Here is a 15,178-nt window from a genome sequence, read left to right as displayed (position 1 = left end):
CTATCTCCACTAGTATGTCACTTTTTCACAGTGTGTTCACGGTCACTACAGGGTCACATGTTGTTACTTACCTGTGGTAATGTTCTCCTTTGTCTCCCCTCTCTAGGCAAGAGTAGGGTCAAACAGGTAGTACAACTTATGTGCTGTATTTAACACTGATACTAATCATTAGGTCATGTTTTGTAGATTGTAGTTTTTTACTAGGTCCTGAAGAATCGCAGTCAATGTACTAGAAGCGAGAAACATGTTGACCACACCACTTGCACTTTAGCCCCGGTCCAATCTGGGAAACCAAAGTTCCCATGAACACCGGCTGCCCTTGATTTTAATTGTGGTAGAGGACCACCAGAATAAAATTGTTGTCCGGTACCTTGTACCACATTTTATCGTCCCCCGCACTATCTACTCTGTCCTGGCCCCTCACCCCCACTTCTCCCATAGGTAGTTGGATAAAAGATCTCCGATAAAGAGCCCCTCTTTGAGGTGAGCCCGCTGGGCATTGCACCACCTGCCCGACGAGGAGCATTGCCTATGATGAAGCATGACACTCGCAAGGGTGTGTAAGGCCATTATATCCAACAAATTGGATACCCAGGGGTGGCCCTCCTTTGAGAACTAGCCCTTATACCTTAGTGACCTTCTCCTTCTTTCTTTCTCCCCCTAGGAACAGCCCTGTCATCTCTCTTGTTGTCTTGATATCTGGGGCTACGACTGCGGCCGGACCTTCCATTCTCTTTTCTCTGAATGGTAATCAAAGCCCTACTGGATCACAGTTGATCCTAGTCCTCCCCTACCCTTTGTTACATACACACCCTTAGAAAATATGGGCCCAGGTCTTTTCTCATCCTCACATAAACATGCACATTTTTGCTTTAGAATAGACAACCTCCACTTCTCTGGTTTTATGAGGTGTGTTGTTAAAGTGATACTAAAGTCATATTCTGTGGTTTGTGTTTTCTGCTTTGGCAGTCCGTTGAGCACACCTCTGATACACAAATTGATACCTCCATGCCTCTAGTTAACACTAGTGTAGTGATCATGGCAGGAAGACCTAATCAAAGTTTATCATTTCCCTGCCTGTACTATTACTGCATCCTAAATGTATCCGGCTTCAAAAGTGCGAATGGGAGTTTGCACACAAATTGTGATTAAAGGATGTGTGAAAAGTGTCCATCATTCCATCAGGACCTGAAGAAATGGGGAAGTAATCCTGACATCAGGACACATCTGCTTCCATTAAATAGTCACGAGGCTGTCTGTGTTTAGTCAACGGTGCACACCCTAAAATATTTTTCACTCTTGCTCCTGGCCATATCTGTGAACACAATAGAAAGGACTGCTCGAATCACGGAGAGCCCCTGTGAACCCACGGCCACCCCTAGTCATGAGTCACAGGGAGCAGGAGTGGTTAATGGCAGCGTCATGTGACGTGTTGTTCTGCTGCCTCTGCAGACCCTTATCCCAGGGGCTAAAGTTCCAGGCACTTACCCAGCTCCTGATCTTCAGTCTCGGTTTATAACCGCCAATTGCAACAAGGAACAGCAGTCGCGAGGCCCGTCACGGGAGCGTGGTGTAGACCTATCCGGGAAGAGAGTGAAAAGGTCTTTCGTGCAGCAGCGTCCCAGGACGGAAGATTTGCGCCAGCTGAGGGGACCGTCATTATGAAGAGGTACGGTATCATCCAGGGACCAGGGGCGCACCTATCATCATAGTGTAGCATGTGCAGTGGCACTGGGGCCTCGGAGTGTTCGAGGCTCACTATCCCCCAATATATAGTTGCTTTCTACTGCTGAACCATGGAATTGGGGCCTAAGTCGATTTTGCTGCGTCACAGGTATCCTTCGTCTCAGTCTGAATATCTTTCGGGCTTTTTAAACCAACAATGGTTAGGGGAGGAAGGCCTGACAAATGCATGAGCACAGTGCTCGTGACATTCTACTTGCAAGTATGCTGTGCCAGTGCCCTGGTCTGTTTGCATTTTACACCCTGAAGGAAGCAATTATGAGCAGGTGTGTGTGGCGCGCGAGGCATTAGGCATGAATGTCATCTCATGTCTGTTTGACTATATAACGCGCAGTCAGAGATGTCCTTTACAGTGCGTTGCGTGTCAACACATCCTGGCTCAAACGTAAGAGATGAAACGTGTACGCCGTATCACACCAGAGCGTGAGATGTCACGCGACTCTAGATATGAATAAAGGCAGAGCAGAGGAAGTAAAGTACCCTGAGGTATAATGTTGGTTTGCCTACTGTAGCGCTCGAACACCCAAAGTACCTCCTAGCACTGTACAATAAGTGAGATTAGTGCTGTACAAATATAAGTAAGTGTTTCGTTATTTTCAAAACGCAGCCTTGGATCTACCTGTGAGAGAACGTGATGTTTTTCAATAAAAATCGATTGAGTATGTAGGGTTAAATCTAGAAGAAATTTAATGAGTTAAACCAATACATTTATGTTGTCTGCTATTGTTATAATTATATGATTAATTCTATTATCAATTGTTAATAATAATAATAATATTAAATGATAATGAAAAGAATAACAATGGACGATCTACTGTTATTTTTTATATATATTTATACTATTTGTAACATTTATATATTTATTATTTTACACTACTCCTTCCCCCACCGCCCCAATCCTTTATCGTGTATGCCTACGACGGGTCTCAACATTTGAAAATAATTGTCATTGTATCGTTACCGGTCTTTGTTACTTCACTATTCTTGATGTATTCTTATGTCATAGTGTAGTACATTTGTGTAGGTTTTGTCTCCTGCTAAGTTTAGAATCTAATAAAATATGATTTAAAAGTAGCTTTGCTCTGGGTGAAACGGATGCAACCTCGAGATTGAAGCTTTCATGGTTCTTGGTAGGCCTGACTTTAATGTGTGGCGACGCCTATTTCTCATTTCTGAAATTGACGTGACTCCTTCCTCTCTTCATAGTTTAGCATCTTCTACGTACTTGCAGCTCACTCCTGGTGTGATAGTCGGCGCGCAGGCTGGGTCAGGCTTTTAGATGTATGAAAAGCTCAGGAGAAGATTTTTATGATGTCGGAAAGTGCCGAAGATCACCCATGCGGTCAGGTTGCTCCTGGTTCATTAGCTGGCTTTGTGAGCGCTTCGTGCCCTATTAAAAAAGCATTAACAATGCAACGGTCTCGCCTTTGCAGAAGATAGAGCTATTGGCATTGTAAATGACAACATTTGTATTTATGTGTTGGTTTTGAAAACAGATAAATAAATGGCATTGTCATTTACAATGCCAATAGCTTAATCTGTCGCAAATGCGAGACCTATTGCATTTGCACCCACACGCACGCACGCAGAGGGCCACACACACAGAGCCACAGACACACACAGAGCCACAGACACACACACACACACACCCACACACACACACAGAACCACACACACACAGAGCCACACACACACACACAGCCACACACACACACACAGCCACACACACACACAGAGCTACACACACACACAGAGCCACACACACACACACACACAGCCACACACACATAGCCACACACACACATATCCACACACACACACACAGCCACACACACATACACACAGAACCACACACACACACAGAGCCACACACACACACACACACACAGAGCCACATACACACAGAGCCACACACACAGCCACACACACACACACACACAGAGCCATACACACACACACACAGAGCCACACACACACAGAGCCACACACACACACACAGAGCCACACACACAGAGCCACACACACACACACAGAGCCACACACACACAGAGCCCCACACACACACAGAGCCACACACACACACAGAGCCACACACACAGAGTCACACACACACAGAGCCACACATTGTAGGTAAAATGATCTGTTTGTGATTTGAGAGGTTTTTGCAATCAAGTGGGAAAAAAGAGAGTGGGAACATTCAGGTTTTATAATATGAACAGAAGCTAATGAGCAAAATCGTCGTCTTTCTCAAGCTCTTTCATTCCAGTAAAGTGCATGTCACAGAAACTTAACCCGACACCCGGAGACTAACTTGTACATAAAAGCGCCATGGAGCTGTTCCTTTCTAGTCGCATCCAGGCTCAACGGAGCAATCGCTTTATCACAAACAAGCGCTTTGTGTTGGTGTGCTCATTTGTGAATGCTTCTGGGCACGAGAACTGGGTCACTGGTGGATGAATTTATTTGCCTGTGATCACACACTTTTGTTCTGGTAAAGCCGGGATTAAAACAAGCCCATCTGGTCCCATAGCCGCCAAACACTTTAAACTGCATCCACTACAGAATAGTCTCTGGAACAGGAGAGCAGCCCTGCTGTGAAGGGGGCCCGGTGGGTAGCGGGGTGGGGGAGGAGTCATCACACTAGCAGGCGTGTGTGTATGTGCACGCACGGCTGGTGGTGCACACCTCCGGGTCTGCGGATGTACCGGGGCTCCTCTCTGTGGAATGTGCTCAGGGCCCCGACCACTGTCCTCGGGGCAGCAAGGACTGCTTGTAAAGCACAGAGGTATGCTTCTAGGCTCTATATATCCAAGAAATCCAGCTCTCTCGGTGACAAGTGAAACGTTTTGTCGGTCACAATTTACCTCCCAAATAGCATTTTCATATGTTTTAGATAAGGGTGGCTCCTTCTTTCAGACGCCCGAAACTTTGAAAAATGCATTAAAGTTGTAGAATGGAAACATAGTTCTGTGTGGTGCAGTATCTGATTGATGGCCTCGAGTGGCGGCGTGATGTGGTAGGGCTCCGCATGGTTCAGTGTTGTGCGGTATCTGAGTGATGGCCTCGAGTGGCGGTGCGATGTGGTAGGGCACCGCATAGTTCAATGTTGTGCGGTATCTGAGTGATGGCCTCGAGTGGCGGTGCGATGTGGTAGGGCACCGCATAGTTCAGTGTTGTGTGGTATCTGACGGGCAGCATTGAGTGGTGGTGTGATGTGTTAGTGCACCGCATAGTTCAGTGTGGTGCGGTATCTGACGAATAGATCAAAAATTCCTAGACAACAAGTGACCTGAAGGTATTCAGGTTAAAAAATAAGGAATGGATAAAACGGAGCCTCAATGTACTGACCACAACAAATATGTAATAAAAAAATATATATGTATATTTATTCAAAATTTCAACATATAAAACAAACACAATACTTCAGAGATGGTTAAAAAAAAGGTTGGCCACAATCGCAGAAATGTAGCGCCTTCAGTATTTTAAAAAGACATAGCTTATGCACTATTACATAAAAGGAACACAATAAAAATTATATTGGTTAAACAGTGTTCATATAATCAAAAAACAAGTTTTAATGTCTAAACAGTTCTTTTAATGTCGTCATCAGTCTCTACGCGCTTTTCGGCGAGCCGCCTTCTTCAGGAGAATCACTTGGTATTCTAGAATAGAGAACAATACACATTTCAAATTTATTTGGACAACAGTACATTGAGGCTGAAGTGATTGAATACAGTCTACAGAGGTACACATATGGCACCGAACCTTGATATAATACCCAACGAGCGGTATCTGACGAATGTCACAGTGTGGGTGTGGTCACCAGCCTGGTTTGCCTTGATTAGGTCGGAGAGTACCCACTACACACTCCGCACCCAACAGCAAACCCCCCCCCCGCAGTGAGACCCTCACACACACACACACACACACACACACATACACACACACACACTGCATACACTAGTGCAGGGGAGGGAGGACCCTGCGGTGTCTAAACGCCATAACCTGGCACTGTTGGCCTGGCACCGACTGCTAAGAGGGCATTAACTCAAGCGGGCACCGAAAGTCAACACGAGGTGAAGCGCATGTGGCCAGCAAAGTGCCACCACTTCTGGGTTCAGACCTGCGTTTTAAGGCTGGGGAGAGCGGGCAATGGCACAGGGCGCCCGCCCGCCAAGGAGCCCCTCTGGAAAGTGAACCTTGGCCCTGTTTAACATCTGCCTATTTTACTTGTCTATCAAGACTTCTCTTCTTCTCTATCCACCTGTACCTCGACCCCAGCTGTAATACCCCCCCTACCCCCACCCCTCCTCGCCCACACCGTCATCCTAATGATTTCTGGGGCTCCAAACAAGTCACAGTTTAACTGTTTTTGTCTGACCATTTTAAAGAGTAACATACATTACTATTGTTTAGCAAAATGTGGACTAAACACAGCAGGGAATGGGTAATACAATTCAAATTCGTTCAGTACAGGGCTCCCCAAAATGTGTGTTGCTCGGGATCCCCGAGAACCTTAAGAATACATTAAAGTCAAATGTGCCCTTTGCGCCAAACATGTGTATGTTGTAGGGAGGATCCGGGGCGTGCCACAGCGTGACTGGCATGGGGTAGCGCCTATGGCGTGCCTCAGTGTGGCATGGAATGCTGGGAGGGCTGTGGCATGCATCAGCTGGGTAGGTCAGTGCGGTGTTATGCAGCATGCTTCCATGGATGGGCACAGTGCGGTGTTATGCGGCATACGTCCACGAAGCGCAGCAGCTGCCTAAAGACGGCACCAGCGTGCTGCACAGAGTTCAAAGGTGAAATGCAGCAGGAGCACTGATAGTAACTAAGCATTATTGATCGCATCTGCGAGCAATAACTGCTGTGAGTTTCCCGTCCTCGCAACTATGTGTGAAGGCAACGTGCATACAGAGGGGAACATTTATACATCAACGCTGCATTTTTAACGCCATCATTTGGAAAGCATTTGGAAACATGTGGGTTAGTTTTATGTTCATGTTTCAAGTTTGCAGTGTTTCCTTCCAGCAGATTGGACGCCCCGACTTCCTGCTGGGGTAAAAGGTTCCTTATCTTCTTTATGGGGCCATCTGTACCCATAAAGAAGATAAGAAACCTTTTACTTCAGCAGTAAGTCAAGGAACCCAATCTGAAAAGGACGGGGCTTAAAGAGAAAGAAGAACGTCACTAGGACCTCTTCGCCAATGGCTGGCCACCGTTTAGGAGGCCAGCCAATGGATAAGAGGGGCGGGACTTACCCTCACTAGTGATATTCTCTCTATCTCATTAAATCTCGCCAGCGAGACTGCGCATGTCTGCGCAGGCTGAGACCTAAAAAATATGGAATGATACGATAACGTAGACTGCAGTGGCAGAGGTCGCTTTTGATGCCCGAGTTAAAAGCATCCCCCGGGAGACCCCCTGCGACTCCCTCTGTGTTTAAACAAGCATTTGCAATGCAACAGGTCTTGCATCAGTTAGAGTTAGAGTTATTGGCATTGTAATACTATTTTGCTTAATGTTTTTGTTTGTCGTGTATTGAATGTATTTGACAGATAGAGAGCTGTATGTATGTGTGGAGTACGTATGTGTATTATAGTTTATGTTCAGTTAGTGCTGGTGGCAAGAGGTGTATGTAGCAGTAGTGTACAGTGTTTGAGTATTGCAATGAATAGTTGCTGTGATATAATGGCATTTGTAGTATTAGCAAGGGTAGCAATAATGTGGGTGGATAGCTGTGTCCCCAGACCCCCCCACACCAACATCTGATGCATTGCATCACTGTGGCGCATTACAGAAAATATTAGGGCACAGTAGCCCTCTCTGTAATTGAACCGTGTAAAAACGGATCATAGGCACACAACACAACAGTAGGCAATCTCCCTAAAGCACAAGGATGTGGCGTAATACCCAGAGCTGCGAGCAGAAAGCTAGAAAACCAGGTACAAGTCAGGACATTAGCTCACTATCCTGTGATGCTGGGAACATTTGTTAATGTCCCCGCGGCTTGCTAAAGGCAATGTGTTCTCGTGCAATGTAACTAGTTCTCCTGTACAGCATGCCACTACTTTTGGGGGGCGTCGTACTATATAAAACTGCAAAACAAAACAAAAAACAACCAGCCAGCATATCCCTTTGGGCAAGATCTCACTACACCGGCTGATCCAGCACACACACAGCTATCAGGGCTCTATACACCCTGGTGGTAGCTGTAAGCTGGTTACCACAGCACAGACACTACCTAAAAGCCACACAGTAAGAAAACAAAGAAAACGCCCTGCTGTTTCAAAATGTATATGTTAACGCCAGGTATAGAAGAAAACGCTGAATTTGCATAGGATGGTGGGTATTAAACAAAACGCTGAGCTTGTATAAACTACATGTGCTATGGAGAGCTATAGTATAGAGAAGGACGCAGCGCTGCTGTTTTTGCGAGATAAAGTTGCAAAACATGTTTGTGAGCAATGTTGCGCCACTGATTGAGGAGCATTTCCTCCTACAGAGGAGATCACACTATGAAAGCAAAGTAGGGAAAACTTAGGCGATACACTTGTGAGCAGTGTTTTTTTCAGAAAGGAAGCGGAGTTTGTAAATAGCCCGGCTCCAAAATGGAAGACGGATATGGCTTTGACAAAGAAAGCACAGTTATATTGATTAATGTAGATTCCACTGGGAGCTGTAAGCGGGACACCACAGCATAGACACTACCTAAAAGCCACACACCAACAAAACAAATAAAACACCCTGCTGTTTCGAAATATATATGCTAATGGCAAGTATAAAAGAAAATGCTGAGGTTGTATAAACAATATGCGCTATGGAGAGCTACAGTAAAGCAGAACGCAGCGCCACTGTTTTGCGAGATAAAAATGCAAAACATGTTAGTGAGCAACGTTGCGCCGCTGATTGCAACAACACCATGAGTGCCATATGTTCTGATTGCAACAACGCTGTGAGTGCCGTATTTTAAAACATTGCACCACCAATGGTAAATATAATTGTAAAATCGCGCCATGAGTGCTGCATTATAAAATATTGCACCACTGATTACTGAAAAAATGCACTGATTTTAAAACATCACACCACTGTTTATCAAAAGAATGCAGCTTGGCTGCTATTGCCACTAAAAGTGTATGTGAAACAGGTAAACATGTCACTCCCTGCAAAAAATCCAGTGAGAGTGGGTGAGGAAAAAGGAGACAGGGAGGGAACAAAGAAGCCTCACTTTCAGTAAGAAAGCGAGCATTTATGATGCGTGCCAATAAAAAGCATGGGTGAAGCTTCCACCCCACTTCCAAAGAAGCCTGACAGAAAACCAACTACAATAGATCTCGCAAGTGAGCAGCGCATGTGCTGCAACACTAGTGGAGACCTAAAAAGACACGAGTACACAATGGTGGCAACTTTAAAGCATAGTATGGCCCCACGCAAAACACACATGTGATCGTTTGGTATTAAAATCAATATCATGATTCAATGTGTATTTTTGTATTTTGATTTACAATTTACGTCTGACATTTCTACTACGTTCGTTTACTTATGTCATCATTCTCTCTCTTACAATACTTCTCTCTCATGCCCTTCTTTAACAAATTTAATTCCGGTTATCGGTGCTTGACAATGTCAGTGCTCACCTTGCTTACACATTCTAAGGCTATTATCATTATCTAAAATATGAAGCAATTTTTATTCTTGCATAGAAATTTTCGGTGTTATCATTTTATTTACATTTATCTAAGCTTAAGATCACTTGTTACCAGAATGTCAGATTTCACGTCAACTTATTAACTGTATTGTGTTATCGGAAAGCTACTAACATTCTGCATGCTTTTACGATGCGGTATCTAAATCAGAACTTCATTGGTGTGTTTCTTGATACATGGAGGCTAACACATTTTTTTGTAATTATCATGTAAAGGTGTCGCAAATCATTTCTGTGTAAAAGTTGTCCTAAATGTCCGCTAAATCTGTCTAACAAAATCATTCAGTTTACATGAAGCTGTCTATCCTGCAACTATCACAGCTATCCTAAATATTATGTTTTCCTCTACATGTTGTTTTTTTCAGACTTTGACTGATATTTGAAAAATAAATAAGTGGAATAATATAGACACTACTTTAAAAAAAAAAGAAAAAGTTGTCCTAAATGGACGAAAGATAACATCTTTGCTCCATCACTATATATGATACGTAAATAAACGTGGTATTTGAACTGGTTAAGTAATGATTAAGCAAGAGATAAGACGCACACAAGAATGTATATATGGCATTAGAAACCAGTTTCATGGAATCAGAAGACATTTTCTCTAGCTCAATTATTGAGAGGACCAGCTACCTAGACATGTCCTTTTGATGTCTTAAATATCTTGTTCATATTCGCAGATGCAGACTTCTTTTGTATAAAGTTTACACCTTCATCCTGTGTCTTCTGCCTTCTTGCAGGATAACCAGCGTCGTTAGCTGCCTGCTACTCCTCCAGTTCATGGAAGCCATGTCGGCGATGCCACAGGTACATCTTAACAGAACTACCATTGGTGACCACGCTAGCGCCATCTCATATGTGTTTAGACAGAATAGAACATGGCTTGAGGTTTGATGGTCAAGACTTGGCGAACAGCTTCTATACAGATGACATCAATGTGAGAGTCCTAAAATGAGACCGAGCCTAAAAGACAGCTGCATCGCTTACCATGCAGTAGACTAGCTTAACACTCGAGGGCAGACGGGCTGAGTCAGTCACATGCCAGTCCTGCACTTCCGGTCATTCATAACTAACTGCCTTTGAGGAGCACTCCACACAGGTCAGACCTTCTCTATAGGGCTCTATAGTCTCATTTTATTTCAACTCGAAATAGCTTAGCATGAATGCCACAAGAGACATTATCAGAAGTGGCCCTTGCAGATAAGAAGGGTGGGGCGGGGTGGGGGGACTCAACAGACAATGTCGAGGGAAAAATAATTATTTATTTAATTTTTCCTCGTCATCGTCTGTCGGGTACCCTCCCCCAACCCTGCCTCACTGCTCTTACCTACACGGGTTGTTCCTGGGCATTATCAAGCCAAATCTAAAAAGGCTGACTACTGTGCAGGTGAGGTTTAAACCCAAGACCAGTAACAAATGTTTCACCTCCAAGGAAGCATGCTCTGTAGGGTAAGCATGTTGATTAGATACCAGCTCACACGCCGTACTTAGACATTTTGTATCAAACACTTGCCCCCCGGTAAGATAGCACACATTGCATGGATACAGAAATACCAGTAAGAGAAGCCCAAATAGATGAAACCCACAATCATAGGTAGGAAACTGACATGTCAGGCTGAGTATCACAGGGAAAAGAAACACCTTTTGTATCTGGCATGTTTAAATAAGCACATCAATTAATTAATCAATCAATCAATCAATCGGAACTTTGTATTGCGTGGCTACTCAACTGACCCAAGGTGCTGATGTGGAGTGTGGAGGTTCAATCAAAGAGCCAGGTCTTGAGATCCTTCCTGAATTGGGTTAGTGGCAGGGATTGCCTAAGGTTGAGGGGCAGGGTGTTCCAGGCCTTGGCGGAGAGGTAGGAGAAGGATCCGTTGGACGGTGGCCCTGGCTAGTTGGGCAGAGCAAAGTTGTCTGGCGGGTACGTGGAATGAAGGGCGGTGGTTCAGATATGCTGGTCCTGCATCATGGACATATTGTATTCATGTTCACTGTGCATTGTGGATTCCTCCAATTGACATTCATCTTTTTGTCTCACTGATTTCAGTTCCCAAGAGAGACTGGCAGTTCCTTTGTTATGGATTCCAAAGGGTATGTATCAGAAATGTGTTTCTGGATAGGAGACCCTTTCACTGTCCCTAAATTATGTTGTACTGTGTACTTTACTTATTAGGTGAAATAGGTCAATACAATGCATATGGGTCTATTTGTATGTCTCTGTTGGTAGAGGGGGCTGCATTTTCTATTGCAACCACTTTCCTATGTCAAATAAGTTCAAAGTCCTGGTTTTCGACTCCTTCAATTCATAAAAAAATTCCATCTACACCACTGATATATTTGTATTAAATCCCCTTTTATTATATTTTCCACATAAATCCAATGTCCAGCCAATGCATTTCATCACATGAAGCAGGACTTCCTCGGGGCTGTAAACAGACCAATAATACACACATGAATAAAAAACTTGACAAGAAAAACATACTTCTACAAAAATTTTACTTGACATAACAATTAAGTTACCTGTGAATATAAAATAACTTCAGACTAAGGGCCTGCTTTAGATCCTGGCAAATGGGTTACTTCAGCACAACTGTGACAGATAACCCAAAATATAAATCCTGTTATATCATATAGGATTTATATTTCGGCAGATGGGATATCGATCTTTCACTGTTGTGACAGAGTAACCCGTCTGCCGAAATCTAACTCAGGCCCTAAGAAATAGAATGCAACCTAATAACAATATTAAAACAGCTCTTGTATGTGTCAAAGAATGTGATGACTCTTCACCTGTATATAAGAAGTAGATGAAATTAAAATATATATTTCAATGGACAAATCTTCTGTACTCTCTGCATTACGATAACAGCTATGAAAATTCTATCATTATTTGTGTTTTCTTGTTTCCGATAACCAAAATAAGGATCCACATTTCACCTGTCTAGCCTACACTATTTTGACATTAGTGCATCCCATCACTATAAATAAACGGGTGAGATACATATGTATATTTACTATTCCAAAAAAGGAACGTAAGAAAAATCATACCACACTTATTTCTTACTAGAGAATACATTTGTTATACTAAATATAGCAACTCAAAGGTAACTATACTGTGCCAATCAGCCACCATAACCAGAGCATAACATAGTGGTTTAGCTCCTTTCAGAACCACTTTCATAGGGCCATGGAGCACACAGGGGCTACCTGGTCCAACCATGGTAGTTGAGGCCATTTACTCATGATGTCCAGGGCCTGACATACTACGGATCCTGAGCAACCGGGCAAGTACCTCTTCTGCACTTGACTCTCAGAGGTAGCTGTGGACAATCAGTCAAAGGCTCCCTCACGTTGGAGGGGGGGAGAGTGTAGATACAGGTAAGTGAACACAACTCATAACTCAAATTGCAAACCGTGCGAACAATAAATCAATGTCCAGCCAAACACTTGATTTAAAAAAAAAAAGAAGTATTTTATTTCTAACTCCACATATGCAAAAGAATAACAACATTCAGAAGCAACAACACAATCCCCTTGAAGTCAGACCTCTAGTAGTTGTCAGGCTAATCCATAACCCACCATCTTCCTCGTAACATGCTCAGGGTTATTCCCCAATAACTGGTAGCCGCATCTAAGGAATGCTCACTATTAGTCCGTCCTCAAGGGTTCCCCTTTGAATTTTCAGGAATTACTCAAAAGTGTCTATGGTGCTGTAGCACCAACAGGCTCAGTTCAAGTATTACCAGCTTCTGCAGCACGGAAACATTCAGCGCTGGTGCTAGTGCCCTAAGTGTGAGCACCCTCACGTTCTTATTCTGCTCAGAGAAGTTGGATTGCTTGTGGCCCATGAGGCAGCATTCAGTTACGCAAGCTTTCTCCCCTGAGCTGCACTGCTGGAGTTCTCCAGTTTTTGGAGCAGCCACAAGCTTGCAAAGTTACAATAAGGTCGACCTTCCCCAGAGGGGGGAGGGGTTGGAGTAGGGGAAAAACCTTTCTTCTGCTCCTGACTGGAGCCAAGAAAGGGTGCGATGTCATCTATGGCATTCTCTGCATTCTTTAGGGGGACATCAGGTCAGTTCTATCGCTGTGTGGGCTGAACCTGCCAAAAGCAGCCTTAATCTTTTCCAAGGATGACGGCCCAAAACTTCTTAGCAACGTCGGTACTGGCATCCCCTCCTGGCATAGTCGGTTCCCACAGTACTTTACAGCATGGGCATAGATGCCTCTGCTGCAAACAGGTCTAACACAGTGATTATGAGTTTCAGCGCTCTCAAAGTAGCAACTTTACTGGTGGCCCCTCCTGGCATACGGGGTCACTGCAGCATGGCGATATGGGGTTGACAAGTCTCTCACAGTACTATCTCACTGCTCAGTCCATGATGGCCACCTCCTGGCATACGTGGTAGCTGAACTGACACAGCACACGAGTAAGACCGGATCAATGCACAGCCGTTCCCTCACACCTCACTCGGGGTGTCCTCTCAGCAGGGCTCCCCATTGGACCTCACTCCCTCCAACTCTCCGCAGATTGTTCTTTTTTGATTTGGTGTAAATCCGTTCAGCAGTGTTTTAGAAATTAAGAGAATTTTTTTTTGTATTACTGAGCAGGCAGGCCCACGCAAGGCTTGAGATATACTCGCGGGTGCACTATTTTAAAAATGGAGCGTTCAGATTGGCCCAGGGAGCTTTTTTCCCTAGCTAACTATAACTTGAGCCCCCACCATGCACTGCTTATGAACTCACATACTACATCACTTGTGACATGTTCTATGACATCATTTATATCACTGATGACATCATTGCTGACATCACTGATGACACTTTCCAAATAGTTTGCTAGTTTGTTTTTTAGTTTACATAGTGGCAGGTAGCTACCGCATTATTTATCCACCTAATTTTGTACAGCCTGTGACCAGGTACTGGGTGTAAGCATTTACAAACGGATGTCCTTCTAATGCATCATAGATGTGTAGAGGTATCGAACACTATACATCTTTGCATAGAAGAGTATCTCTTTGTGCAGATGACAGTTGGTGAGTTCTGTCCAGTATGCTCCCCACAAGTTTTTTGCTCTGTAGAACATTTTTCCAACAGGGCAAATATTCTACATAGTAGATACTAAGGATTGTAAGCAGCCTTGAATTATTAGGCAGAATTGTATCAGCGTGACAATTTATACATAGCATAACACTAGATACTAACCTATGTACATATGCATGTTTTGCTTCAGGAGATGAGCTATCTGTAACGTTTTTAACACAGTATGAAGGCAGCAGGTAGTATGAACTTTAGCACCTTCAAACCTTGGTTATTTTAAGCGAATAGTGTCTTTTTTGACAAGTTTTCTATGAAGTGTACACTGTTCTTAGTAGATACTTTTTAATGTTCTGTGGTGTATTTCTCATGAGAGTTTCACTGTCTACAGACAGTGTGGTACAGAGTAAACTCTCTCCAGAGGGTAAACAGTAGTTACAGTACCCACTTTTCAATTCATATCAACTTAGTTTCTCAATCTAGGTTTGGTGACTGTGAGATGTTTGATGCAGATCAAGGCTTTCCGTAGTAGGTTATTAATTCTGGTAGAGAAATTGAGTATCTTGAGGCACTTGGCTTTCTCTGAACACTCGTACACTGATTGAACACTATGTGCAATAAGGGTTTCCCATATATCGGTGGTTGATTGTTAATGTGAACAAGGCTACCCGTGAAGTGTATTTTATAGGGTTA

At 43.8% G+C, this 15,178-nt stretch overlaps 1 protein-coding gene and 1 long non-coding RNA gene across 3 annotated transcripts in view; one reads left to right on the top strand and one right to left on the bottom strand.

Moving 5' to 3' along the window:
• The first annotated feature begins 1,464 nt into the window (after positions 1 to 1,464).
• The window catches only part of PRAP1 (proline rich acidic protein 1), a 43,069-nt gene continuing 29,355 nt past the window's right edge, over positions 1,465 to 15,178 (top strand). The window contains exons 1-3 of the mRNA XM_078643314.1: positions 1,465 to 1,669; positions 10,189 to 10,255; positions 11,499 to 11,542. Coding sequence (XP_078499440.1) covers positions 1,662 to 1,669; positions 10,189 to 10,255; positions 11,499 to 11,542 — 119 coding nt within the window. The 5' untranslated portion in view covers positions 1,465 to 1,661. The remainder of the gene's footprint in view (positions 1,670 to 10,188; positions 10,256 to 11,498; positions 11,543 to 15,178) is intronic.
• Positions 5,200 to 15,178, bottom strand: part of LOC144754954 (uncharacterized) — a 94,621-nt gene continuing 84,642 nt past the window's right edge. For both annotated transcript variants that reach the window (XR_013594813.1, XR_013594814.1), the window contains exon 3: positions 5,200 to 5,405. This is a non-coding gene — a long non-coding RNA (uncharacterized LOC144754954). The remainder of the gene's footprint in view (positions 5,406 to 15,178) is intronic.

Source organism: Lissotriton helveticus, chromosome 5_1, assembly GCF_964261635.1.
Source record: "Lissotriton helveticus chromosome 5_1, aLisHel1.1, whole genome shotgun sequence".
Classification (NCBI taxonomy): Eukaryota; Metazoa; Chordata; class Amphibia; order Caudata; family Salamandridae; genus Lissotriton; species Lissotriton helveticus.
This window is presented reverse-complemented; position numbering and strand designations above follow the sequence as displayed.